The sequence below is a fragment of the Equus caballus genome, chromosome 21 (assembly GCF_041296265.1).
Source record: "Equus caballus isolate H_3958 breed thoroughbred chromosome 21, TB-T2T, whole genome shotgun sequence".
Lineage (NCBI taxonomy): Eukaryota > Metazoa > Chordata > Mammalia > Perissodactyla > Equidae > Equus > Equus caballus.
In genome coordinates, this window is record NC_091704.1 from 60,848,116 (window position 1) to 60,874,234 (window position 26,119).

The window sequence follows — 26,119 nt, forward strand, 5'->3', positions numbered from 1 at the left end:
AAGAACAAGAAACTTAAACCAAGGATTCACCTCAAATAACCTAATTAAAACGTAAAAATCAAACAGCAGGAGTCAAAAACCTCACCCTCTAAGTGGTGGCCCTGAGGACACTGACTGCACAGGTCACCTAGCGACCACCAGCGTTGGCTGTCAGATCTGGGTGGGAAACTTGGCAAGCCCTCCCCGCTCCAAGGCTCTCTTCTCACCCCAGGGACAAGGGCCATGGCCTGCCCCAGGAGAGGAACGCCAGACAGACTTGGGTTCCTTGGTGACACTTCCAACAATAAATTCGCATTTCAACACAGATTATTCCAAAAATCAGGCTGACGTATAGATCAGTAATTAAAATGAAAACGGACATATACAGGAGGCTGGCCCAGTGGAGGAATGGTTAGGTTCACGCTCTGCGCAGCCCAGGTTTGGATCCTGGGGGCAGACCTACACACTGCTCATCACGCCATGCTGTGGCAGTGTCTTATACACAAAATAGAGGAGGACTGACACAGATGTTAGCTCAGGGACAATCTTCCTCACCAAAACAAACAAACAAGGACATATAGGAACATGAATTTAAACATTTCTACTGCAAATGGTAGCATGAACTCATACGTCCTGGCACCCACTAACAAGCTGATGAAGCCAAATAAATCAAACAAAACAAAGGCTAGGTCAAAGGGCAGCATTCCAATTAGAAGGAACAGATGATATGCACACACAAGTGCTTCTGGCACTACAAAACAGGTCCAAAGCAACAGAAAAGCAAGTTATTCTACTATAGGGAAACAATAAACTGGAAAGCAACCCTCTTGAAAATCAACTATAAGGAAAAAATGAATAGATTTATACCAAGCTGCATAAGTCATACTCCGTTGCCAAATATTTAGATTCATTGGAGAAGCTCCTATGTTAAAAATATGATGAAAAATGTATCTATGGAGAGTCTCTACTTAGTCCAGCCATGTGGGACCTCATTATTTGGGAGACTTTAGGGTAAACTAAAGTGTATCTCTTGCATTAGGCTACGTTACCAGCACAGAAAACTTGGTCACGAATTAAACACATGGCACGGGTACTCGCCATGGATGCTAGGGCCCATGAAATCAGTGATACAGCATTTCACTGACTCCAGGATGATATGCTTGGGTGTGATGCTGTGAATGTTTACACCTGTGAACACAGCCAGTTTTCACAGCTATTCAGGCTTCTTTTCAATTTTACAAACATAAGACAGAGTCTTAGACATTTTTCCAAGGATCATGCCAGAAACTATTACCATTCTTTAAGGGTATCTATTCTTAGATAAATGTGACAACCATCTTACAAATCCCACCACAGTTTCGTCCGTTCCTGATTTGCTGTGGTTTGAATACCTTCCCAATATCACACTACTACTAACTGATTCTGATAGATAAAAAGCACAATCATCAATAAAAAGAACTTAGGGGAGAGATTTAAGTCGCTCTCTGTAAGTAAGAAATGAATGTTCAGTAGTTGGTAAAGCAAGCATACTCGATGGACTGGAAAAAAACCTGTCTCCATTAGCCCCCTCGGGTGGAAAGCTGCCCTAATGGGTCCTCAGGACGAGTGTTTGGAACCAAGCTGCTTCCCAGGACCAGGAGCTGCTTATAGGAAGGCACCTGGCCTTTCTCGTCCATGGCCATCCCAGGGCTCATGCCCCGTCTGGTCTCCCTTAATAATGTCTGTGGCATCTAGCAGTTTGTCCAAGACAGGCCCCAGAAATCAGCATCTTCTAGTGCTAGGATTCTCAGGCCCTGCCAACAGTTAAGCTTTGAACACCATCTTTCCTTAAAATACCTTTAAAGGACGGAATATGTTTGAAACCCTACTTTGTAGAAACATCTTGACCTATTTATGAAAAACTGGGTTGGCCTCATCTTGATGTGTATAATTTTAAGAGGCCCTGTGGCCTGCTTTCAGATTCATGTAAATAAAGCCTTAAAAGGGGTGGGAAGTAGGGGAAGTCCCAGAAATGGAAGTAAACTATGGAAAAGGGAAGACCAAGAAGGACCTGAAAGAGTCTTAACAGGCTCTTGGAAAGCTCTTCTATAAAAACATTCCTGAGAGCTAGAAAATCTGACATGTGCTATCTTGCCCCACTGTGACCCATCCACAGTCTACTCACTGGGAAGTCAACTTGTTGAAATAAAAACATTCAGAGGCTTAACTCAATAAAAATTTAAAAAAAAAAAATTCAGAGGCAACCAGATCTTAAATCTCAAAGGAAACCTGATAAAAGACGCTTCTTCACCCTCCACTGTCACTGATCAAACCCAGTAATCAGTCAGCAAATATTGATCAGGGCCCGCAGTGAGCTTGGCCAGCCTCAAGACAAGGATTTCACAGGAGACACAAATCCAAGTGCAGAGGCATGGGTCTTGAGGATCAACTAATTACTGACAGTAAACAACAGCAAGCAGGTCGATAGCAGCAACGTGAACACAGCCAAACAAGAAAAAGGGACGAGTGCTTCTGCTTCAACCTTCCTTCTCTGCGGCTGCCTACATCCGTGTTCCACACGCACACAGCACAACCCAGCTGCAAAAAATGTGCTCTCTCCCTTCCTCCTACATTTTCCTCCCACAATTTTCTATTGGAGAGGACGTTGTACCATAAAATGTCTGGGCCTCTAGCCCACGTTTGCGGACTTAAGGGTTACCACTTCATGGCAGCCTCCTGCCACTGGATGTGTGGATGCAGCATGAACTTGTTCATTTATCCAGCCAGCACTCAGCAAGCACCGACTGTGTGCTGGGCATTGAGGATACAAATAAGAGTAAGATTTAGCCTCAATGTAAATTACAGCTTGGAAAATAAAAGATCAAGAAGAAATTATATAATGCTAGGGCAACTATGAGTCAAATCGAATTACAAGGAATAATATACCATAGTTTAGGGAAAGGGATTAAATTACCCCCAAAACAAGAACCATCAGGATTACTTGCTAAACCAAGTTTACAAGATCATCATAAAACGTAAGTTTTACACTACATAAAATTGTGTTAAGGGGGAGTGGAGCAGAAAGAGATTCAGAGTCAGGGTCCTGCCACATGCAGAGGTACAGTAGACAGGAGAGGACACGAGGAAGCTTGGGGCACAGGAGGAGGAGGGTGTCTCCCCAGGGCAGCGCTTTCCTCCCAGTTTATGTAGATGCCAGTGCTCCACAGGGAGCATCCCCCTCAACTCCTGCCCCAGAAATCACTCTCTCTGACCGCCTCCAGCAAAGTCTAGCAATGGCCATGAGTGGCACTGTCACTCTTAAGTGTTCAAACAAGAAACAAAAGAGAAATGCAGGAAAAAAGAAGAAATGAGAAAAAGAGGGAATAAAAAAGATAGAAAAAGAGCCCATTCAGTGAAAAAAGGCATTTGTTATTTCACCAAGTCTGGAATCACCGCACGTGCCCCTAGTGGCCACCACTCATGCCATTGGAGCTGACTTTACCACCTCTGGAAGCTAGAAAAACCAGACAGGGTTAAGAATGACACCCGGTGAGAGTCCACACATTCTGAAGGAGGGCACTGGTGACAGCTATTTATAGGGTTCAGGGCCTTTTGAAAAGGTTACTTCTGGGCAGATGGGGTTCTATTTGGGAAGGGCTAAGGCTGTGAGAATGACCTCTGAGTGAGTTACTCTCCTAAATAGAGGAAAGACCCTCTGAAGAACCCTAGGAGACACAGAGCCTCAGAAAGAAAGATGGATGGTCAACAGGAATAAAACAAAATACAGCTACTGGGAAGCTTAAAGGTGGCGGGAGAGGGTCAGGGTTGCTTCATTCATCCGTTTCCCTTGAGACTGTCCTTCCGTACTGACTGGCTCCACAGCCACTGCACATCAGGACCAACTGGAAAGGGCCAATCTATTCTGCTGCCCACCATTCTTGGGGGCCTGACGTTCCCTTCAGTGTTGCTAAGAGGCAATTCAACAGGCAAAATGACAGTGACACTTTAGGGCATGTGGGCCTCTATGTGAAAAGCTGAATCTGAATTAAACATGCAGATACTCCAATGAGGAAATTCATCCTGCAGAGATAAGTGACAAACAGAATAATTTTAGAGGATTATTAAGAGGAAAAAGACAATTACATCAACACCACTGGGTAGCTGAGAGGGACAAAACCAGCTTCATTTCAACTCTGACCAAATGCAAAAGAGTAGACTTCCCTATTAAAGACAAATAAGCTCATGGAAAGCTACCTACTGACTCTCCAAATCCAGTTGGCTGGAAGGTCATTGTCCAATTCTTCCCAAAACAACCTCAGGAAAACAAGACCCTGGGCTTCAACACCACAGAGCCTTTCCACCCTCAACACAAATCAGATGCTCGGCAGATTCTACTGCCAGACTTGCCTTCCACCATGACCTCCTCTCAAGCGATGCATTTCAGTAACTGGGCAATCTCATGCTGATTCATTCAAGCCAGTGCCAACAGACTCTGCGCAGGACAGTTCCCAGGAGGTTGAGCCAACCTTGCCAAATAGTGTGCCATGCTTATCAAAGAAATTAGGGTTTAATACTACATTTTTTCCCTCACTCCTCTAACGGCTCTGAGGCCTCTGATAAGATGGTTTTTCAGATGTTTTCTGATATAATTACCAGGCTTTTATTTTTTAAATTTTCTAGCACTGAGACATGTGTCGAAGGACTTAAGTCATCTGAATGATTCACCCTGAAGGAGGAATTACCACATCCAATGGAGTTGGGTTCACATCTGACTTACCTGTTCCACCACTGAGTGGCATCAGAAACCACCATCAGGCTGGTAAAACATACCAGAGGCAGAGAAGGATTCACAGAGAAATGCCCTATATTGCTAATGTCTGTACTCAGTTTAAAACACACACTGACACACGATCAAGTCAGGAACTGCCTAGAGACTGGAAAACTTCCTTGTTAATTTCCTTTGCAAGTAACTGTTAACGTTTGGCACATAAGAAGTGCGACTCATGAAAATGTATATAGGGATAACCTGTTAAGATTCCTGATTACTTTAAGAACATGAGAATAAAAAAATCTAAAAATTATGTTAACATATGTGTAACTACCAGTACCAAAAAACAAGGTAAATCTTACTGAATTTTTTCATTACACTAATAGAATTATCTTTTCCCTAATTTGAAGTGGTTTAGGTCTAGGTCCACTCTGGTCATTTACACAAGGTAAATTATAAGCAACAGTAAAGTGTGTGTATGCCAGAACTCCAGTCAAACTGCAGTTCCCTGCAACAGACAAAACATAATTGTCCTTAATGAGGGATACAATCTTTAAGAGCTGCACATCAGTCCACAGACTAGAACAGGAAAAAGGAAAAGATTTCAAAAAACTCCTTATAGAAAATACCCTTTACATGGTATATCATGTATAAAACACCTTGGAACTGAAAATGTTGTCTGAATTTGCATGATCTTGTAATATTCCTTTGAAAGCAAAACTGAGACCATATCTCAATTACTATCAAGCCAGGAGATAAAAATAATCCTTGACTGATGCTATCAAAACAATAAGGGAAGATACGAAATCTATAAGTGGAACTGAAAAAAAAATGAAGCAAATTACACATGGGCTCTAAAAGCAGAGGTAAAAAGGCCACTCTTGCAGTGCTTTAAATACTCCCCCACCTTACATCACTGTCATTGTACACTGTGTGTGGCATATATAAAAGTCATTTTATGTTATTTTATTTTTTGGTGAGGAAGATTGGCCCTGAGCTAACCTCTGTTGCCAATTTTCCTCTTTTTTTGCTTGAGGAAGACTGTCGCTGAGCTGTGCCAATCTTCCTCTATTTTTTATGAGAGATGCTGCCACAGCATGGCTTGATGAGCGGGGTGTAGGTCCACACCTGGGATTCGAACCCGTGAACCCCAGGCCACCAAAGTTAAGTGAGCAAACTTAACCACTACGCCATTTTAAATCTTTCTACAAACTCTGCCATTTTTACAGGTGAAAGAACAAAGTAAGAACTGATATTTTTAAACGTTCTTAAGTATCAGTAGAAAGAATATGAGCTAGGAGAGTGTTAAATTACAAGCCATCTGCTCTGATAATTTACGATGTGATTTCTCTAATCTCCTTCAACACTACATAACATCTCTATAGCAACACAGTACTTCAAATGTGAGTTTGGAGGGCCAATTGTGCCTGCAGTCTGTTCACACAGCAGAAAGCCAGACTGGTCTGCAAGCTCCTCAAGGAGCCAGGATCTTCTTCAGGAAGGACATTCCCATTATAAATGGATTGCATTCACTTTCTCTAGACAAATGAGATGATTCTGCAAACTGCACATATCATACCTTATACAAAATTGGCCATGGCCCCATAACCTACAACCAATAAGTGTGCCTTGGCATAACTCAGCGGTTCCTAAACCCAGCTGTGCATCTGAATTACCAGCAAGGCTTTTTCAAAACACAGATTCCAGGGCCTTACTCCAGAACTACTAAATCAGAATCTTTAGGGATCCTGTAATTTTTAAAAACTCTCCAGGTGATTCTGATATAGTTTGGGTTAAGGAACCACAGGCGTAAATCACAAGCATTCACGGGGCCTCGACTTGGGGCCTGCCCAGGGCCAGTAGCCCAGTGGCTCACACAAGAAACAATCACAACCCAAAGAAACCAAAACCAGAATGCAGTCTACACAAGGTGCCACGCCAACACTGATGGCCAGAGAGGCCGGGAGCGGATGGACAAGTGCAGTTTCCCAAAGGAAGTGATGTTTGAGCTGAGTTAGACAGAAAAACAAGAGGAGGGAACACCCAACAGAAAGACAGGTATAAGAGCACAGACACACAGAGGGGTGTGCCATCGGGGCCGGAGAGGCTGACAGGGACAAGAAGTCCAGGACCTTCCCTCGAGGCTGGCCCAGCTAGCCTGGATGGACTGGGTCTGAAACTCAGAAACGCGTGTTTGTGACTCACACTTGGCCTTGGTTACAAAGCACCTTCCTAGACCAGGGAAAGAAAAAGAGGAGTTCTGAGTGACAGAAAGAGAACTGAGAATGATTCTGCCCTAGTCTTTACCAAAATCCTCATCTGTGACACAGGAAAAATACTAGGTACATCAGTAAATGTGTGGGAAGTGAAAGCTGGTATACCACATCGTTTTAAGAGCATCTCAGATTTCATTTTCACCTTGAGAACAATTTCAATTAGGTAGACTCGAGCTAGTTGATCACCTCTTATAACTTTAATTTCTACATTATTCCCAAGCACATTTTTAAAAGAGGCCAAAAGAGAGAATCTGCCTAATCATCTTGCCTCTTTAGAATATAAACTCCCGCTGGCCAGAATATTATTTTTGTCTGCTCCAGCTGTATGGCACCTGGCACACTGACGCTGCTCAAGGATAAACAGCTCATTCATTCCACAATGCCATGTACATTAAATAATGCCCACAAAGTCCTCTGAAGACGAAAACCACTTCAAGTACTAAGTAATTCTGAGCTAGGCATTTGAAACCAAGAAACAAAGATGACGGACCAAACATCATAAAAAGGTCACTGCCCAGCAGGAAGTCTCTTGTTCCTCCAGATCTCTGGTCCCTCCACAGGCAAGCTACGCAGCAGATGACACCCCAAACTACTTTACATGTTTTTAATATATGTAAATTAAAAGGGAAAAATGTTCCAAAATGCTAAAAAGAACAAAAGATTTCAGTGGTTCACTTTTTTCAGAGACTATGCCCAAAAGTAATTTCAAAGCCACACGAATTCTTCTTTCCAAGATATCTCCTTTTAAGTGAACGTGAAATACTCTGTATGAAGCATCAACTCAATTCTAAAATAGGCACAATGAAAATTCTTGCAACAAAGCATATGTGATTTTATGCAAATTTAATACAGTTTCTGTTTTAGAGTCTAACACGTACTCTCTGTCTCGGCCATGTGTTCGAGTGAGCAGAGCTGACTCCAGTGTTCAAGAATACAGAACTCACACTAGCAAGAGAAGCCTGGCTGTGAAGTTTAAGGTTAAAATGATTTTCAGCAGGAGCGCAACAGAAAGCTGCCTCTCCCTTCAACTTCCTCAGAATGCTTATTAGGAAGACTCAAGTATTATCAGCTTGAACTATTTCAGGTGTGTCCTCTGATGTCCCAAAATACACCTCCTATAGGGAAGCAAACTGTCCTTTGTTTTTTGACTGAGACTCCATAAAATTTCCAATGGGAGAGTGAATCCCAAGTCTTCTAAGAAATTACCAAACATACCATCAAATCATGACTGAAGTGCAATCAGATCTTATCCACAATGCTCTCCTTCAAGTGGGAGTAATTTCATTTTTTTCTCTGACACCAAAAGAAAAGGGGGGAGTGGAGTAAAAAGCTCCCTATAAACCATGTCAAATACCTCAGTGTGCTATGCACGGCAGGGCAGGAGAAACCATCAGCAGGCTCTCTTGTTTCCACTGAGGCACCCACCCTTGGGAGAACCCCACTGTGCACTGGGCATCCTCCTCTCTGTCGCCAATAGCTACCTGATCTGCAAAGTTAAAACACCTCTCTGAGCTCCCTTCCTCAGGTACCAAACTGGATGTCACTGCCTACACCTTGCAGGGGCTATGAAAACTAAGTAGCTGGTGCATAGGAAGCACTCAATAAATGAAGCTGTTTAACAATCTGAAATAATGTTACCAATTTAGCTATGACTTGCTTTTAATTGATATATAACTTACACACTATAAAATTCACCCTTTTAAAGTGTACAACTCAGTGGTTTTTAGGACATTCACCATGTTGTACAACCATCACCACTATCTAATTCCAGAACATCTTCATCCCCCCAAGACTTTCCCCAGAACACGTCAGCAACCATTCCCCCTCTCTCGGGGCATGACCTTTAACTCTCCAAGTTTTCTAAATATCGAAAGCTTCTCCTCTTTAAAATATGAATAAGCAAATTATGATTCTTCTTTCTTGTTAAAACGTCTAGTTGTAGGAAGGGCTTCTAGAAGAGAAATTTTCCAGAACACGATCTAATAAGTTTGCGGATGTTTTACAGAAAATACCAAACATAATACATGAAATTGAGACTATCTCCCAATATCTGTATCATTATTTAAGTAGAAAAACACTAAACAGCAAATATTCACTTTCCCTGTAACGTAAGACCTGCACCCACTGTTCCACAACTTCTAGAACTGAGTGCAGACCACCACACTTCCCAGAAATCTCAAGCTAAAGGAGAAACTACATAGCTGCGTTAAATTTACTGCAGGTGGTTTCTGGGAAAAAAACATTTAGCCAATGAAGGGGAGCAAGCAAGTCTCTTAAGTCGTGACTCACGACTTACACCAACATATAAACTTGGCTCCTTCCCCTACGAGTAGAATGTAATGGATTCCTGAGAAAAGACTGGATTCCTGAGAAGAGATCATCCCACCCATCACACGCCCATTCCCAGTCGACCGCTTACATCTATCTCATCATTCATTCTTAGTATCTCAACACTTTCCTTTTTTTCCCTCTTTTCTAGCAATCAGTACACTGAGATGAAGATGATAAATTGTTTTTCCCACAACAGGTGTCATCTTTATAAACTGTACTTATCAGAAATTAGTCTCCCTTTCTTTTTTGGCAACTCCTTATTTTTCAAATGTGTGCTACAACATCACCAGAAAGTGAGCTGTTGATGGAGTCTGGCAGTTCTTTTCCTAAACATGCCTCTGGGGAGTTCCAGCACATTACTTCATCTGTTTTCTTTGGATGACTAACTGACAAAGCACTGAGCTGAACAGAAGCTGATGACCACTAACTGCCAATGTGAACAGTTTAAACTTGAAGGATTTGAACAGTTTAAACTTGAAGATGTGGTCTGTTTGTCGCAGTGGTATGATTAGCATTTTGAAACTACTTTCTGCATATTCTAGGACTGAGTAACTCAGTAAAGATAGTGAGGATAAAGGGAGCCTTCACTATCAGAGAAGGGAATTATAAATTGGAAAAGGAAAGACTTAAATGCACCCTGTGGTGTTGGACTGAAATTGAAGACATGAGTATAAACTCATTTATTTATTATAAACAGGTGCAGAAAAAGACAGGGATATGTGTGCATACGTGATGCTATGTATACGTGTGCATATTTATGTATGTGTATGCATACACATACCACACTTCCTAGCTCTGTCCACTGAGAGGCTCTAGAAGCAAGGACATCTCTGTAGCAATGAGCACTCTTAGTGCCCAGATCGTGTTTCCAAATACCATTCTCTGCTTAAATGAGCCAGGGCTTCTTGGAGGAACGGCTGATTCCAGAATTGGAGCAAGGTAAGTACAACAAAAGCCTGAAACATCTTACTGTGTCAGAAAATAAGAACTGCTCAAAAAATGATGGGGACAGGTCACAAAAAATAAAGGAGCCAGCCTGAAAGGACTCCCACTGGCCTAATCCTCGACAATTTGAGTATCAAAGTAAATAATCATAGCTAAGGATTGTAACCCACTGAATAAAACAGGAATCCAGAAGGCCAGATTTATAAGTGGGACAGAAGGAAAAGCTCTTCCTTATGGTAGAAAGCCAATCAAATATAGAAGGAAAGGTGAAGTGAGAAAAATCACCATTTCACCATCATAGTAATCACTGATTCAGGCAAAAATCATCAATGGATGCTACAACAAGCAAACGAAAGTCGGCAAAGGACAGGATTCTACCTAGTCTCAAACCACCTCCCCATAAAATGCTAACTAATTACAAGGGAAAAATACAGTGGAGAAACCTGGTAGTCAAATGACAAAATGACCAAAGGGAACATCCCACAGTTGGGACAGCAGACAGCTGTGTCCCTGACAGAAGACCACAGCCCTTCCGCCACAAATGTACCACCTGAATCTGGTCATGAGCAATCATACAACCCAAATCGAGGGACAGTCTTCAAAACAACTGACTGGAAGCTTTAAAATTATCAAGGTAACAGAGAGACAGACGGGGGAAAGGTTCCAAATTAAAGTAAACCAAAGAGACATAACAACTCAATGCAGTATGTGGTTCTGGATGCAACGCTAGACCACAAATTTTTTTTTAATTGCCAAAAAGGACATTTCTGGAACAACTGGTCACATTCTATTAAAGTCCGTAGGTTTAGATAATAATATTGTTTCAAAATTAATTTCCTGATTTGGATCATGTAAGAGGAACATACATATGAACCACCATTTAGAGTAAGGGCATCACCACCTCTGCAGCTTACTCTCAAATGGTTCGGAAACAAAATAGTATGTAAATTTTATAAATATATAAAATATATATATATACACACGTGTGTGTGGGGGGGGAGGGGATAACGCACGTGTGGTGAACAGTGAGAATGGGGAATGTGAGTGACTTCCCGCTTGCTCAACAGTTCAGGCTTCCCAAAACAAACTTACCTGCCTCCTCCTCAAAAATATCCCAAAGAACCTTAAATGTAATCAATAATGAAGACATGAACCAACTAAATAGCCAAAAATAATACAGTGAAATCTCAATTCGCCTAAGGTGATATGGATTTGAGGTCTGTAACTCCTTTGTTAGTTTAAAATCAAAGGTACTATAATAATTTGTCGAAAGCAAACCACAATCTCACATTAAACAGTAGGCTAATCCTATTTTTTTAATTCCAGAAATTTTTAAAAAGCCAGAATTAAAAACACAAAATCCTGAAACTTTTAGAAACTCCTTGACCAAACCGAGAGGAAATGAAAAGTGTCGATTCTGAGAGTACAACACCCCTCTGGTGATACAATGTCTACGCTCAAGAAAGCAGCATTTCAAATCATCCTCTGACTGAAATATTAAAACTCCAAGGTAGACATGGAGTTACTGAGACACACAAAAACAGAACACGTTCCCAGCGTGGAAATGATGCCGGGAGTTCCATGTAGGGATAAACCTGAGCAAGCATCCCAGAAAATCAGGCTACAATGGTGAGGGGGCCCAGATGAGGTGTGACTGACAAAAAGGCAGCCCACAAAGAGAAAAACCTAGAACACGTGCCCAAGAGTTATCTTGCTAAAGAGGACAGTGGGAAATAACCCTATTCCCCATGACCACAACACATCATCATCTACATGCAGTTCCATGAATAACAGCAAAGAAATGAGTAGCTACAACAAAAAGCTGTACAGAGAGAACCCAGGAGTTACCACACCCACTCGTAAAACTGTCCCCAAACAAGAAGCCTAGCAGCCTCCGGCCACTCCCCAGCCCCCCACCTCTGTTCCCTTCCTCAGTTAGAGAGGAAGCCCTAGTAATCACTATAATGTGTCACACAGCAACCAGCTGAAAACTTCCCTTCCTGGCTAACCTCTCCCAGCTCTTCCCAAACTTTCCTCTGCCAACCCTGACAACCACAGAGAAGACTTCCTATCCAACACTTCAGTCCAAGTCCAGACGGCCAGGGAAACAGAGGACCAGCTTTTCCACCAGGATTCCTCCCGAGACTGAGACAGGTGAGAGCCAGTGAACTCACACTGCCAACACGCCTCAACTGGAAAGCTGGGGTTACTAGGGTTGTTTATGCAAAAAGGAACATCAGGTTTAATTAGGTGAGAAGAGGAAAGGCCCAGAAACTAAATTATACGGCCCAGACCAACAAGAAAAAAATGCTTGCTATATCCTGGAATCTTGCACTCAACTTTGGTTTGGTGTGAGACTTGCAAAATACAGCTTCGATCTCCAAACACACACAGATATACATATCGGATTTTAAAGATTTAGAAATTACAACACAGGACCTTGTAGGATGCTGCAGAGAGTGGGGGTCATTTCCACTCTCTCCCTCCATCAGGGAAGGAAAGGGCAAGCAGGGCTTTGTGGTTTGGCAGCTTCAGGTTTAAATTCCAGCTTGGACCCTTACAAGCAGTGCACACTGGGGCAGGTCATTCGACCTCACCAGAGGCTAAGATCTTCATCCTACTAGCATCCACCTGCTGGAAGCGGGGATTTGATGTTTATGAGAAAACGTACATGAAACACCTGCACAGTGTATCTAGAATCACTGGCCCTCAGATGGTAGCCAGTGGTGGCAGTAATAGAGATAAGAGTTAAGAGAAAGACTACCAGGTTTTTTTGGAGATAGGATTGGTGTTAATGGCATTTGGAGAAAAGAAAATAAACATGATATTTTAAATATCATCCTATGATGTTACAAGCAGGTTACTGCCTTCTGAATGCACTTATTTTACTCTCTTATGGAGAATAATTCCAAAGGTGTTATCTGACCCCTGATGATGGGGATCCTGGCCTCATACTGCTCTGGAAGCAGCCGTCAAAGATTTAGATTAGCAGTGGGCCATGTAAGAGTGCCCGGCATCCTAGTTTCCAAAAAACAGCCGCAAATCCACACTACAAGTTGTCACAGGAAATTTACAGTGATCCCACCTCAATCCTGCATAAGCTATAAACAGTCAAAGGTTTCCAGCACTTTGGCTCAGGGGACAGGTCGCATCTCACAAACAGGCTGACTCCTTCTGTGAGTTTGGCAACCAGCAGAGTTGAGACAGGACCTGATAAACAATGCCATGAAAGGTGAAAGCAATGCCCAACAACGAATCCTGCAAATTTTGCATCTCACAGACTGCCGTTAAACATTGAGAAAGAACCACATACACAGACCAGCCAACAAAATGCTTAATGACTCTCCCGTGAAGCCTCTCCCAAGAGGGTTGCTCTCACACAAGCAACCTATCAGGGGACATCTGAACTGAACTGTCACGTGAAGAAAACGTATGGCCTGGAAACCATCAAATTAGCGCCGGTTCTCAAGGCTCCTGAACCCAAGATATATTAGGACAAGTGCAACAGAACTTAGATAGAGGTGAAATAACTCTAAAATCAAAGTGTGAGAGATATTCCGCCTCTGTGCTGTCTTTTTTTTTAAGCTAATCATGGTCCTTTGCATGCCAGCTATCATCACAGTGAGACTGGAAAGGGCAGTGAGGGCTGGAAAGAATTTCTCACAATCGTGAATTTTTTTTAAAAAGCTACCTAGGAACAAGAAACAACTATTTGTTTAGCATTAGACTAATGAGAAACTTACTCCAGTTATCTGGATGCCAAAATATCAGACAATCTAAACTTTAGAGATTTTGTGTGAATATTTATAATAGACATTCTAGTCAAAGTATTGTTTCCCAATATTTGTGTGTACCTTCAGAATAAATAACAGAGGAATTATACTTTTGGGGGCTTATCATTTAAAAGTTAAACTAATAAAGTTATCCAAAAAAATAAAATTTTTATGTTATTCTTGTACATCCTAGTACATCTGTCGTGCAGAACAACAATTAACTAAAAGTAAATGCAAGTGAGAAAACATAAAACTTTCAGAATCAAAGTACCCAGGAGCACCCTCCCACGGGTTTGCCATGGTGGTGCTCAACAACACGGGCAATAAAGAAAGAAGGGAGTCCTTGAAGATGGGATCAGTGAGAGAAGAGAAAGTGAGGTAAAAGAAAGAAACGATGGACAGCAATCTTATTTACATACTGTTTTGACCAACCTTTTAAAACCATTTCATATCCATAATTTTCAAATTAAAATTAGAACATTTTGCCCTAAAGCATACATATCATTTATACATGTTACTTCATATATACCAGGAGCCATGAGTTCCTTTAAAATAGATTTCAAATATTAGTCTCTGATATATTGATTCATTCATTCTTGCACTGAAACAATCTATTCCACAGAATGCCAAAGCAGAGTGTTTTATGTCTTTTCCAAGATACATACATACTCACTCACACACACACACACATACACTCACACAGGAAGACAAACCAGACACCAAGAAACCCTATCTAAAAACATTCGAGGATAACATTTTAAAATTTGAATTGTGTTTTTCTCAAGTTCAAGAATAGCTTTATTTTACGGTTACAAATCTTAAGTGCGGGCCTAACACTTTATAAATGAACTCACGATCAATACTGTGAAATAGGTAACTTCAAAGTCAATTATACACATGAAGGCTCAAGAAGAGAGGGCAAATGACCTCACTTAGAAACTATGCAGGAACAACACCCCCCCACCCCAACCCCCTTGAAGCTTTTCCCTAGAAATTCCTTCTTTAACAACCCAGAGTGTTGAGGCAGCAGACCGCATCCTGCATGTACTACTCCTTTCCTCTCTTCTATCCGGACAGCAGAAAACTCACCAGAGTGGGAAAACTTGAAGCAGGAAAAATGGTGACTGTCCATATCTTAAAGATAGATCTTTTAAGTCAGCAAACTTGATTTACATGCCATACAGATTTTCAAATTAATGTTTCTTCCAGAATCCAAGAAAAAGACCTTATTCCCCATTACTATCTTTAAAGTTTCTTTACCCCTAGAAATTACAAAGTTTGGCCCCACTTTTACAGAGCAGTCTGAGTGACTATTATTATCTTTCAAATCAACAGACAATACTTGCAAAATAAGTCAATTTTGTTCAAGTTTACCTAGAGAAATGACTTACGTTGGACTTGGTTTTCTTTATATGCATTTCCTTGACTACTTGTGAGGCTGAATGTTTATTTCTTGGCTATCTGCATTTCTTTCAATTGTCTGTTTGCCTACTTTCCTTGTGGATTGTCTTTTCTTATTGATTTGAGGAGCCCTTTTTTAATCATGTACATACAATTCTTTGTCTGATTCGCAATAAATGTTATCTCCCAGTTTGTTGTCAGCCTTTTTTAAATGTTGTTTTAAATGAACATACAGTAAAACTGGATTTTTTTGCGGGAGGGAGTATACAGTTCTATGAATTTCAACCACCATGACCAAGACACAAAGCAGTTCCATCATCCCCCAAAATCCCCCTCGTACTGCCCCTTTGTAGTCACACCCTCCCCAACCCTAACTCGTGGCAATCAACCCATCTGTTCTCTGTCACTGCAGTTCTGCCTTTCTGAGAATGTCACCTAAGTGGAGTTACACAGTATGTAGCCTTGAGACTGCCTGCCTTCACTCAGCATTAGCTGAATGGATGCACCACAGCTGATCTGTTCACACCGACATCGGTTTAATGCCTACAACAAAGACGGACAGCAAAGCGCCCCAGGCCCTTCCCGGCAGCAGGACAGTAATGCAGCAGCACACCATGGACCTCTTTCCTGGAACTGAAGGGAAAGCAGGGAGGGCTCACGTGGCTGCCAGGACCCTGCAGAAACCCCTCCCAAAAAGAAAGCAAGTGCAAGTCATCACCGTCCATAACAGGACTACAGACTGTAAGAAAAGAAGCCTGATTAACTCACACGGACACCATTGACCCAACGTACCCTAGACCTAGAATCTATTTCTTATTTTGACTAATGTTTTCATTAAAGCTTTCTCTGTCAGTGTAACTGCTAAAATGTACTAATTTATGACAAAGCCCAAACAGGGTGATGCTTCCAAAATACAAGATATGCTCTATAGATTACTCATGATCCTCGCCATCAGACAAGAGTAGACATGTACCTAATTAAAATAGTAATCTAAAACTCAAGTATATTTATCACCAAAAGGAGGTTATGCACTTCCACAGCACATCTGGCATTAGACCAAACATTCCACACTCTCCGTGACGTCTCACAAGGAAGAAAGCCTGGGAGCTGCTCCACTCCCCATACCTCATGCTCGAAGAACCACACACCTTCACTCTCGCCCCAGACACAGAACCTTCTCCACGGGGTAGCGGGTTAATCATTTGGGTTTCAAGGGGCTTCCTGACAGGGAAAGGAAACAAAAAGGAGGAAATTAAGGTAACGACTTTCAGTAAGTAAACTGAACGTCTCCATCAGGGAATGAGAAGTGAAAATGAGTATTAGGCACTTGCTTACCATTAAACCTGAGAGCAAGATTTCCCACAAACAAGGATGTCTGCACGTAAGGCTTAATAATGTCAAAAGGTTGGGAGACTACACTGGAAATTCCAGCCAGATATTTTGGTTTCATCTTCATAAACTGGCAGGGATGGCGTGAAATCAGGGCCTGGGCACTGTGGCAGGCGAGCGAGGAGGCAAAGGCCCTGGGAGCAAGAGTTCTCCCCGAGGCACGGGAGGCCTAGGGGTAGCAGGGAGAGGATAGATGGAAGGCAGCAGACAGCCAACGCCTCGCAAGGCCTTGCCCCAAACCCTACTTCTCTCCTTTGTGCTTCTTCCCCTCAGTTCAGAGTACAGCGACAGGAGTCCCCAAATGGCTCCTGCTGAATAGTACATTAGCCAGAATTCCTAAACACAAGGATCCCTAAGAAGACTCTGGTCCACGCTCATGCCCTCGCCTGCTGTTCTGCTGAACAGCTCATCAGCTGAATCTGGAGTAGGACAAGAGAGAGAACTCTGTCGCCATACCATCTAAACCCTCTAACCCTTTCTCCAACTGTGGGCTCATCCTAGTCACTGTCCACCATCAGCTTAAATGCAGCTGAGAAGCATGGAGAAGACACAGAAGACAGCATCTCTGTCCACAAGACACATAACACAGTCACCCGGGTCAGTTCATCCAAGTGCACTCAGCTGGACACTTGGGAAAGGAAGAAATGAGAGAAGGGACATCAGCGCATACTACCCCCTTCTACCAGAATACAGTGGGATTCTCACTCAAACCCATTTCTCACTGTCCACACAGCAGCTACTGTTCCTGCCAGTGGCACTACTAAAAATTTGTCAAGACAATGCACTTAAGGAAATAAAAACCAATTCATTACAGAACTGAGGAGGCAGGAAGGGGGTTGCTAAGACTACCCTTTATAGTAAAACATAATTCACCCTATCACCATAAGTGATTTTACTAGGCAGTAAAGTGTGGCTATTGATTAAGAATTTGACTTTTCTGTGGAATTCTGCCAAGGATATGAGATAAAATTTTATTTTCTCAGTATCGGAGTCAAGTAAATAAACTTAAATATCAGATACACCTGATTTAGATTATGACAGCTTCAAACACATCTTTCACTTTCAGTTAGAAACAAATCCCAAATTTATCATAACATTTAAAAGGACCATCCTATTCACATATTTTTTACATTAGAAGAACATATTTTAACCACATGCTTCACTTTGAACAGAACCACTGGCTTCATTTAAATTTTGATTAAATGGTTAAATGGCTTCAGTTAAATCTTCATTCGAATCTTGGATGGTTAATTGCAAAGGGAAAAATACAATATCTTACATCAATAAGTCAGTTTACAAGGTCTCAATGAAAAGCTCCTTTCAATGATTGTTTTACTGCTCTTTGATTTCTTGAAAGTCACTTATTTTTAGGTATCTCTTTGCTTTCCTCTAAAACTGAGCCTCACTGTGCCACCAAAAAAGGAGAAACCAACATTCACTAACAGATTACACTTTCTTCAGCTACCCTTTTCAAAATATTGAGGTTAACAAGGACCAACGTCGTAATACAGTAATTATTATGGATGCTCACAAAGTCCAACACTTCCAGGCTTCTAAGTACACAGAGAAGTAGCATGGCAAGCTTGAAGGCCAGCTCCCTAAGTGATGCCAGAGGCATAAATATGAAGAAAAGCTTCCCTGGACACTCCAAGAAGAAAGCATCATATCAAAACACAGTCAGGAACAAATGCTGCTTCCTCACTAAGAAACAGACTGGATTTCTTCACCTATTCCGTTGGAAAGAGAAGGGCTGCAGCCAGGAGTCCAGGATAAGATCTAATAATGAAAGAAACCCAGCACGATGGGCCACGATGCTTCAGAATAACCACAAACCTTTATTCTCTGCACATTCATTTAATGCCAACCTAAAATATGCCAGGCAGGTTAAAAATAATGCATTTATGTAAGCACCCCCCCACATACACACTCTTGCAAGGTTAAATGGAGAGCTCTGAAAGAATGATTTATTGCCACAAGAACAGAGCCCCAAAATAGATTGGCAATAAAAGTGATTGGTCCCAGTGGGGTTGAGAACTAATGTAAGCAAAGTCCTGGCCATGATAGGCATCAGGAAGCAGTACCAGAGTCCGCGGTGTGCTGCCCGGCCCTGACCCCACCTCTACCAGAGCTCCACTCTGAGCAAGTCCTCAACTTCCCCAGAAGCCCGAATCCTCTTCTGTAAAATTTAAAAAAACTAGACAAGCTCATGTCCGTGATGCCTTTTTTTTGGTGTTGTGTTTTTTTTTTTTGGCTTTTGCTTTGAAATCTGCTTTACCTTTCTTGGTGCTGAGCTCTGTGCAAAGGAGAAAAAGAGAAGTTCAGAACTCACACACACTTGCAGAAAATCTCAGCTGCCCTTTATGACACAATCACAGTGACTTTACCCATATATTTCAGCTCAATCCAATTTAACATTAATTGACCTGCCTGTTGCTGCCAGGGCTACAAAAGGGGGATCGGGATTGTCAAAATGAATAGGGAGCCTCTGTGCCAAGAATCTGAGTGGAGGATGAAACGACAGCCCATATGAGGTGAGACCTTGAGTGGGTTGGACACTGGGTGACACAAAGCGGGGGAAGAGCAATCATTGTTCTGAGCCCTCAACTACTCACAGAAAAGTGGAGAACAACGATTAGGTGCTGGGCACTCAGAGCGAACCACAGAATCTGAGATGGGGAAACAGCCCATGAGCCTCCTTCCCGGATCCCCCTCCAAGTGCAGGAAGCCTGTCCCCAGCAGCCAATTCCAAACCTTGGCTGGTGGCAGCACCCCTGCTTGAGCACTTCCAGTAATGGAGAAATCACATGGCAGCCCAGTCTATTCCTGAACTGCTCTGTTTAAAAGTTCAGGGGGCTGAGCAGGCCCCATGGCCGAGTAGTTAAGTTCTCGCGCTCCGCTGCGATGGCCCAGGGTTTCACTGGTTCAGATCCTGGGCCCGGACATGGCACCACTCATCAGGCCACACTGAGGTGGCGTCCGACATGCCACAACTGGAGGGACCTGCAGCTAGGATATACAACTACATACCAGAGGGGATTTGGGGAGATAGAGCAGAAAAAGAAAAAAAAAAATGGCAATGGTTGTTAGCTCAGGTGCCAATCTTTAAGAAGAAGGAAAAAAAGTTCTGGGGGCTGGCCCCATGGCCGAGTGGTTAAGTTTGCATGCTCTGCTTCAGAGGCCCAGGGTTTTGCCAGTTCAGATCCTGGGCACAGACATGGCACCGCTCGTCAAGCCATGCTGAGGCGGCATCCCACATGCCACAACTAGAAGGACCCACAACTAAAAATATACAACTATGTACCAGGGGGCTTTAGGGAGAAAAGGGGAAAATAAAATCTTTAAAAGTTCTGTTAAGCTGAAGTCTTTCTCCTTTTATCCAACCATGGGTACCAGCTTTCAATCTGTGACTACAAATATAAAACGTTTAATGCAGAACAGACAAAAAGGAATAAAAAGAAGGAAAGAAAATAAGGCAGCCAAGCAAACAGTGCTAGGGCTGAGAAATGAAAGGTGACCAATAGAAAGTCCTTGTCTAGGTCACACTGGCAATCTCAAGGACCAGGCTCAAAAACACTCTAGAAAAAATGTTCAAACTCTGATCTGTCCTCCCCAGTCAATGAGAACCTATTTTCTGTGGTTCTACATCTTAGCAAAGAAAGTCAGATTTTACCAATGGACTTGACCGCTCCATTCTCTTCAGCCAACCAAATTCAATCAAAACTGCTCAGGAAGCCCCCCTGCCTGAGCTACTCTACCAGGTGAGGTCCCCACCCAGGGTCCTCTTGCTCCATCTGTCATGTCTGTGCAAACCCCCAGTTCTGCCCCTACCAATCCAACTGAATGCTGCCTCTCTACTCTCTGCTAGACATCACTGCCCTAGATGCTGGAGCCAAGATCTAGGTCAGGGATTCAGAGCTGCCCAAAGGAGCGAAAGGCACTTTTAAAAGATGTTCCAGACTAGCCCTGAGATGGGACAGTGCAACTGCTGCTTACTTTAAATCTGCTCTGGCTCCTGGTTCCAACTCAAACAACTAAAGGGGAAGTTTATGAAATCATTCTGGAGGATGGAAAAAAGGGGGAAGCCACTGAGTATCACTGTCTGGTTCTGCCCAAACCTGAACGTGAACAGGAGCCTGGATATCGGAACAAGCACAGGCTTAGGCATGGCCACTAACAGATTTATCTTGCCGGATAAATCCTGGGGAAAGCCACACTGACAGAGAGCAAGTTTTCTGTGGGCGTCCAGTCTAACCTGATGTCTTCTGGGGGCTCTTATGAGAAAAAGAAGTGATTTCTCTACTATGCATAATAAAGATGTAAGAAAGTCTGGTCTCACAAGCACCAAAAATTCCATCTCCAGGGCACAAGAGCCTTTCTAACAGAGAGGAGCTGAATTCTGCACAGAATCTATTATTCTGTGACAGGTGGTAGAGACAGAGAGAAGACAGGCTAGACTTTAGCTTCAGGGCATGAAGGGAAAACGTCCCAGTTCTGCTATTAAGAGGCAAGACAGGGCTGCTCTATTGGGCTAGCTGCACCAAAAAAACCGCTTTCATTTGAAGGAGTTCATGTTTTCCTAAACCGTTGCTTTCTGCAAGGACCTCAGGAGGGAAAGAGAGCACTCGGGAGTATATTAACCTCAAGCTGACACTGTAGAGTCGGCGTATGTCACTCCCTGCCACAACCAATCTGTTAAAATGACTCAAAAATAACCCCACCTGGCAAAAAAAACAAGAAAATGAGGGGAAGACAGTACTAACCAGGTATCTACGGGCACTGCTAACTTCTGCCTCTGACCATCGCCCTCCCGCTGCAAAGTGCTCCTTGTGACCCGGACTACCGAACTGATCTCACCGAATCTGGGGGCATAATTTTGAAAGAGGCCACGGAGAAACGTGAGCCGCCGGCCTCCGGCGCGCGCCCCATCGCAGGCCGCTCCCCCGGCGTCCCCGGCCCCGCCGTCCTCCCGGGGACCGCCATCAGCACCCCGTACAAGCCCTGCGAACGCCCGCCCGCCCCGGCCCCGACCTGGCCCGCCCTCCTCGGCTCTCCAGCGCCGAGTCTGCATCCTCCCCGCCGCGCGCCCTGCCTGCTGAGCACGGCGCTCGGGGCTGCGGGGCCCGAGGCCGCCGCCGCCGCGGCCGCCTGCTCCTCCGCTGCCGCCCGGAAGCGCGAGCAGACCGGACTGGGCGCGGGGACGCGGGCCCGGGCGGGAGGAACGGCCGCCGTCGGGGTCCCGGGGCCCCCCAGTCACACCCCCGCGCCTCCTCCCCGCGGGCCGGTCGCAAAGCTCGCCTCTCCTGCAGCTACCCTCTCCTCGCCGGAGAGACACCGGGCCACCTGGCACTGCCTCCACCTCCACGCCACCCAGGCAGTGCCCCGCAAGCGCCCGGCCCCGCGCGCCCCCGAGGCCACCACGTTCCCAGATGTCCCTCCCGGGCCGCCCCTGGAGACAATGGTGCACCCGCCGCCCGGCCCGCCTCACTTGATCTCGGCCACCTCCCCCCTCCCTGGGCAGCCGGTGCCATGACTGCCCCGTTTCACAGAAGTGTAGACCGAGGCAGGGGAGGTGACAGGCTCGAGGACCGAGCGAAGAAACCTGGCTGCTAATCTGGGTCGAGGAGGGTGCAGGGACAAATCGGCCACCGAGACCGGCCCAGATGACGGCCCGCTCTCCGGGGCCCGGCCCCGCCGCCCCCGTCCGTTCGGCCTCTGGGGCAAGGGCCTCCGCCCTCGCCGTCCCCGCCGCTGCCTCCTCGGCCCTTCCGCGAAAGAGACAAAGAGCCGGCGCCCTAACCCGTGGAGCTGTGGGCGCCGGGGGCGGGAGCCGGGGAGATTTCACCCCGGAACGAGGGGCGGGCGCAGGGGAGGGGAGGCGGCGGCCGGGCCGAGCCGCGGCGCGCGAGGCGGCGGGCAGCGGGACACGCCGGGGTAGGGCCCCGGCCCCAGCGCGGGGTGCAGTGGCCCGGGCGAGAGCACGCCGGGCCCCGTGGCGGGGCGAGCACCGGGGGCGCCGGGGCCCGCGGACCGCGCCTCCACGGCGGGGCTGGCCGAGCGCGCGGGCAGCGCAGCAGTTGCACTCACCGGATCTGAAGAAGGCCGCAATGTCGGCCAGGTCCTTGGCCGCCTCCTCGGCCCCCTCGCCGGCACCGCCCCCGCAGCCCGAGCCCGCCGCGCTGGCCGCGGCGGCGGTGCCGGAGGACGCGGCGGGGGCGGCGGCGCCGCCGCTGCTGCCGCTCATGGCTGCGGCGGCGCCCGCGGCCGCGCCCGGCTCGGGCCCCGCGCCCCTAGCGCCGCGCGCCGCCCCCTCCGCGCCGGGCCTGGCGGCTCCGAGCGCCCAGCTGCCCGCGCCCGGCGCGCGGACGCAGAGCCCCGGGGCGGCGGCGGGCGGCGGCGGCGGCGGCTTCTCGGCCCGAGGAGCGCGCCCACATAGACGAGGACTCCGCCCGGGAGCCGCGAGCTGGCCGCGGGGCGGGGGCGCGGAGCCACGGCCTCGGCGGCGCCGGCCGGAGCGCGGGCAGCAGCGCGCGCCGCGCCGGACACGCAGTCGCGAGGGCGGGGGCCGGTGGCCGGCGGGATCTCCGGGATCACGGGCGCCGGCGGCCGCCGCGAGCCTCCATCTTGATTTCAAATAGGGAAGGAAGGAGGGGGAGGGGGGAATCACGGCTGAGGGAACCCGGGTGAAAGGAAAAGGGAGAGCAGGGAAAGGAGAGGAAGGAAAAAGAGGGGCTTCGGGAATTTCCGGCGAACATCGTCAGGGGCCCGAGCGTGGGCTCGGCGGGTGGGCGGGGCCTGGCGGGCGGGGCGGGGCCGCGCCTGGTTGCCGGGCGGCCGGAGGGCCAGCGGGCGGCCGTGAGAGCGTTCGGCCCCGCTCCTTTTCCGCCGCGCGGGCAGCTCCGACCCCTGGAGGGAGCGGGAACGCTCTGACCAGCTGGTGCGGTCCTTTCCAGGCCCGGCGTAGCGCCCCCCGCCGGGGCGCTCGGTCCTGCGCCGCGAGCACCGTCCCCGAGCGCTCGAGCTGTTTGTTACCGATCTCGCCCGCGGGGCTGGGTGACTCGCGCACAGGGCAGATGTGTCGCTCATTGGCGCGGCGCCGGCGCTGGCACGTAGATGGGGCTCCATAATAGTTGTTGAACAGAGTTCTTGAAAACACGGAGGCGAGAGGGGCAAGCCTGTGAAGTCAGTAGCACAAGCCTCCTCATCTGGAAAATGAGATGCCGGACCCACAGCCCCTCCGTCCTTACTCCTCCAAAATGTAGAGAAGGGGAAAGAGGATGGGGGCTGGGGAAACCAAAGAGAATGGAGGATGGGTGACATCAGCTTCGTGGAAGGTCCATGTCAAACCAGCATTTGACAAATATTCAAGTTCAAAACGCCTGTGGCGTGGCTACAACAGGAGGGAGCAGAAGATATCCATGTCAGAGGTTAAAAGGATTCAGTGCTGCGGAAAACAAGGACAGAAACAACATTGATTAGAAAACAAAAAAACCTGGATGATGAAACCACTGTACACGTATACTGGAACTGAACAATTAGATAAATGAATGGTGGATGGTGGATACCAGGTTTTGACTATTGGAGAGCGAGCTTACAGATAGCTAGGGGGAAGAGGCTAGAAAGATCCGTGTGGTACTGGATTAGAGTTGGAGACATCAGTATGCACTCATGTTTAGCTTAACATAAATACAGAGGGATATATAAAAAGATTTACAGATATTTGTATATACATGGGTTAGTACACATACATATATGTTTCCTTGCTCTGTCAGATGAGCGGACTTAGAAATGACATTCCAGTAGCAACCTCACACCTGGCACTCAGCCCCTGTTTTTAACACCATTCTGCAATAAAAGGGACCAGGGCTCCCTGGGGAAATGGCTGACTCTAGGACTGAGGCAGGAAACATACAGGATAACCCCCGAGCATCAAGTTGTAGATGTACCTTACCAGAAGGTAAGGAAGTGCTCAAAAAAAAGTATTTTTAAATCAACAACCACAGCAATGATGTGAGTCTGTCAAAGGGACACAGGAGCCACTTGAAAGAGCTCCCAGTGGCCAAAACTGGAACCATTTGAGCAAGAAAATAAATAAAGCAGTACTTGACGATAACTCGAAGTATAAAATAAATATCCATGAGTCCATACTGATACAAATAAATGATTAAGTCAATAACTGGGAGAGAAGAGACAAATTTCCCATGCAGAAGAATTCCAAACTGTTTATGCAGCTACTCCGCCCACAATGAGACAGACTAGAACTAGCCTCTCCTTAACTATGGGCTGCACATAGCGACTTCCTTCCAAAGATTACACAATGGAAAGAGGGCCAGGAAAATGACTTCACAATGGAGAAACCAGACAGACCCTACCTCAGCCAGGTGATCAAGGTTAACATGAACAGCGATCAGTCATCTAGATGGTACATACCCTTGACATGATGTGACGGAGATGGTACTTTACCTCTGTGGTCTTCCTTCCAAAAACACATAACCCCAGTCTAATTATGAGAAAAACATTAGATGAATCCCAATTGAGGGACATTCTGCAGTCTACTTGACCAGTACTCCCCAAAACTGTCAAGGTCATCAAAAATAAGGAAAGTCAGAAAAACTGTCCCAGCCAAGAGGAACCCAAGGAGACATAACAACTAAATGTAATATAGTATTCTCAATGGGATTCTGGAACCAAAAGGGACGTTAAGTAAAAACTAAGAAAATCTGAATAATATGTGAATTTTAGTTAATAATAATGTGCCAACACTGATTCATTAACTGTGAGTAATGTGGGGAAACAGTGTGGGCTATATGGGAACTCTATACTACCTTTACAACTTTTCTGTAAATCTAAATCTATTCTAAAGTAAAAGTTTATGTAAAATTTTTTTTAATTGTAAGTGCAGTACCTCAAAAAGAAAAAGTACAGTAGGCCCAACTTTCACAGGCCATCAGCTCAGGTGTGCTGACAATATTTCTTTTTCCTGTTTTTCTCCCAGTTAATTTCTATCCCCAGCCCCCACTCCCCCTCATGGCAGAATGCCTAATCCTAGTTCAGGGAAAACTCAATCTCCAGGGATATTCTTTGTCAGCTGAGTGACTTCCCCCTCCCGCCTCCTCGCCAAGGTTGCAGCCAAGCTCCCAGAGGCATTGGTGGTATCACAGCATGCGGTGAAGATGGGGAGCTTGCACCTGGTCCTTAGTCATCACGGGTTCATGCTGGCACCAGGGCAGACGTGTGTCCCATGTCTGTCTCCCTCCCTGACACTCCTGCCTGGACTGCAG

General features: G+C 45.7%; 1 protein-coding gene across 5 annotated transcripts in view; it reads right to left on the minus strand.

Moving 5' to 3' along the window:
• The window catches only part of TRIO (trio Rho guanine nucleotide exchange factor), a 356,186-nt gene extending 333,072 nt beyond the window's left edge, over positions 1-23,114 (minus strand). For 2 of the 5 annotated variants that reach the window (XR_002802647.2, XR_011430260.1), the window contains exon 1: positions 22,926-23,114. Coding sequence is in view for 2 of the 5 variants with exons in the window: in XM_023625830.2 (XP_023481598.1) it covers positions 22,926-23,082 (157 nt within the window). In the remaining 3 variants the exon portion in view is untranslated. The remainder of the gene's footprint in view (positions 1-22,925) is intronic. The other 3 variants (XR_011430259.1, XM_023625830.2, XM_023625832.2) reach the window with 3 other exon arrangements.
• Between the last annotated feature and the right edge of the window lie 3,005 nt (positions 23,115-26,119).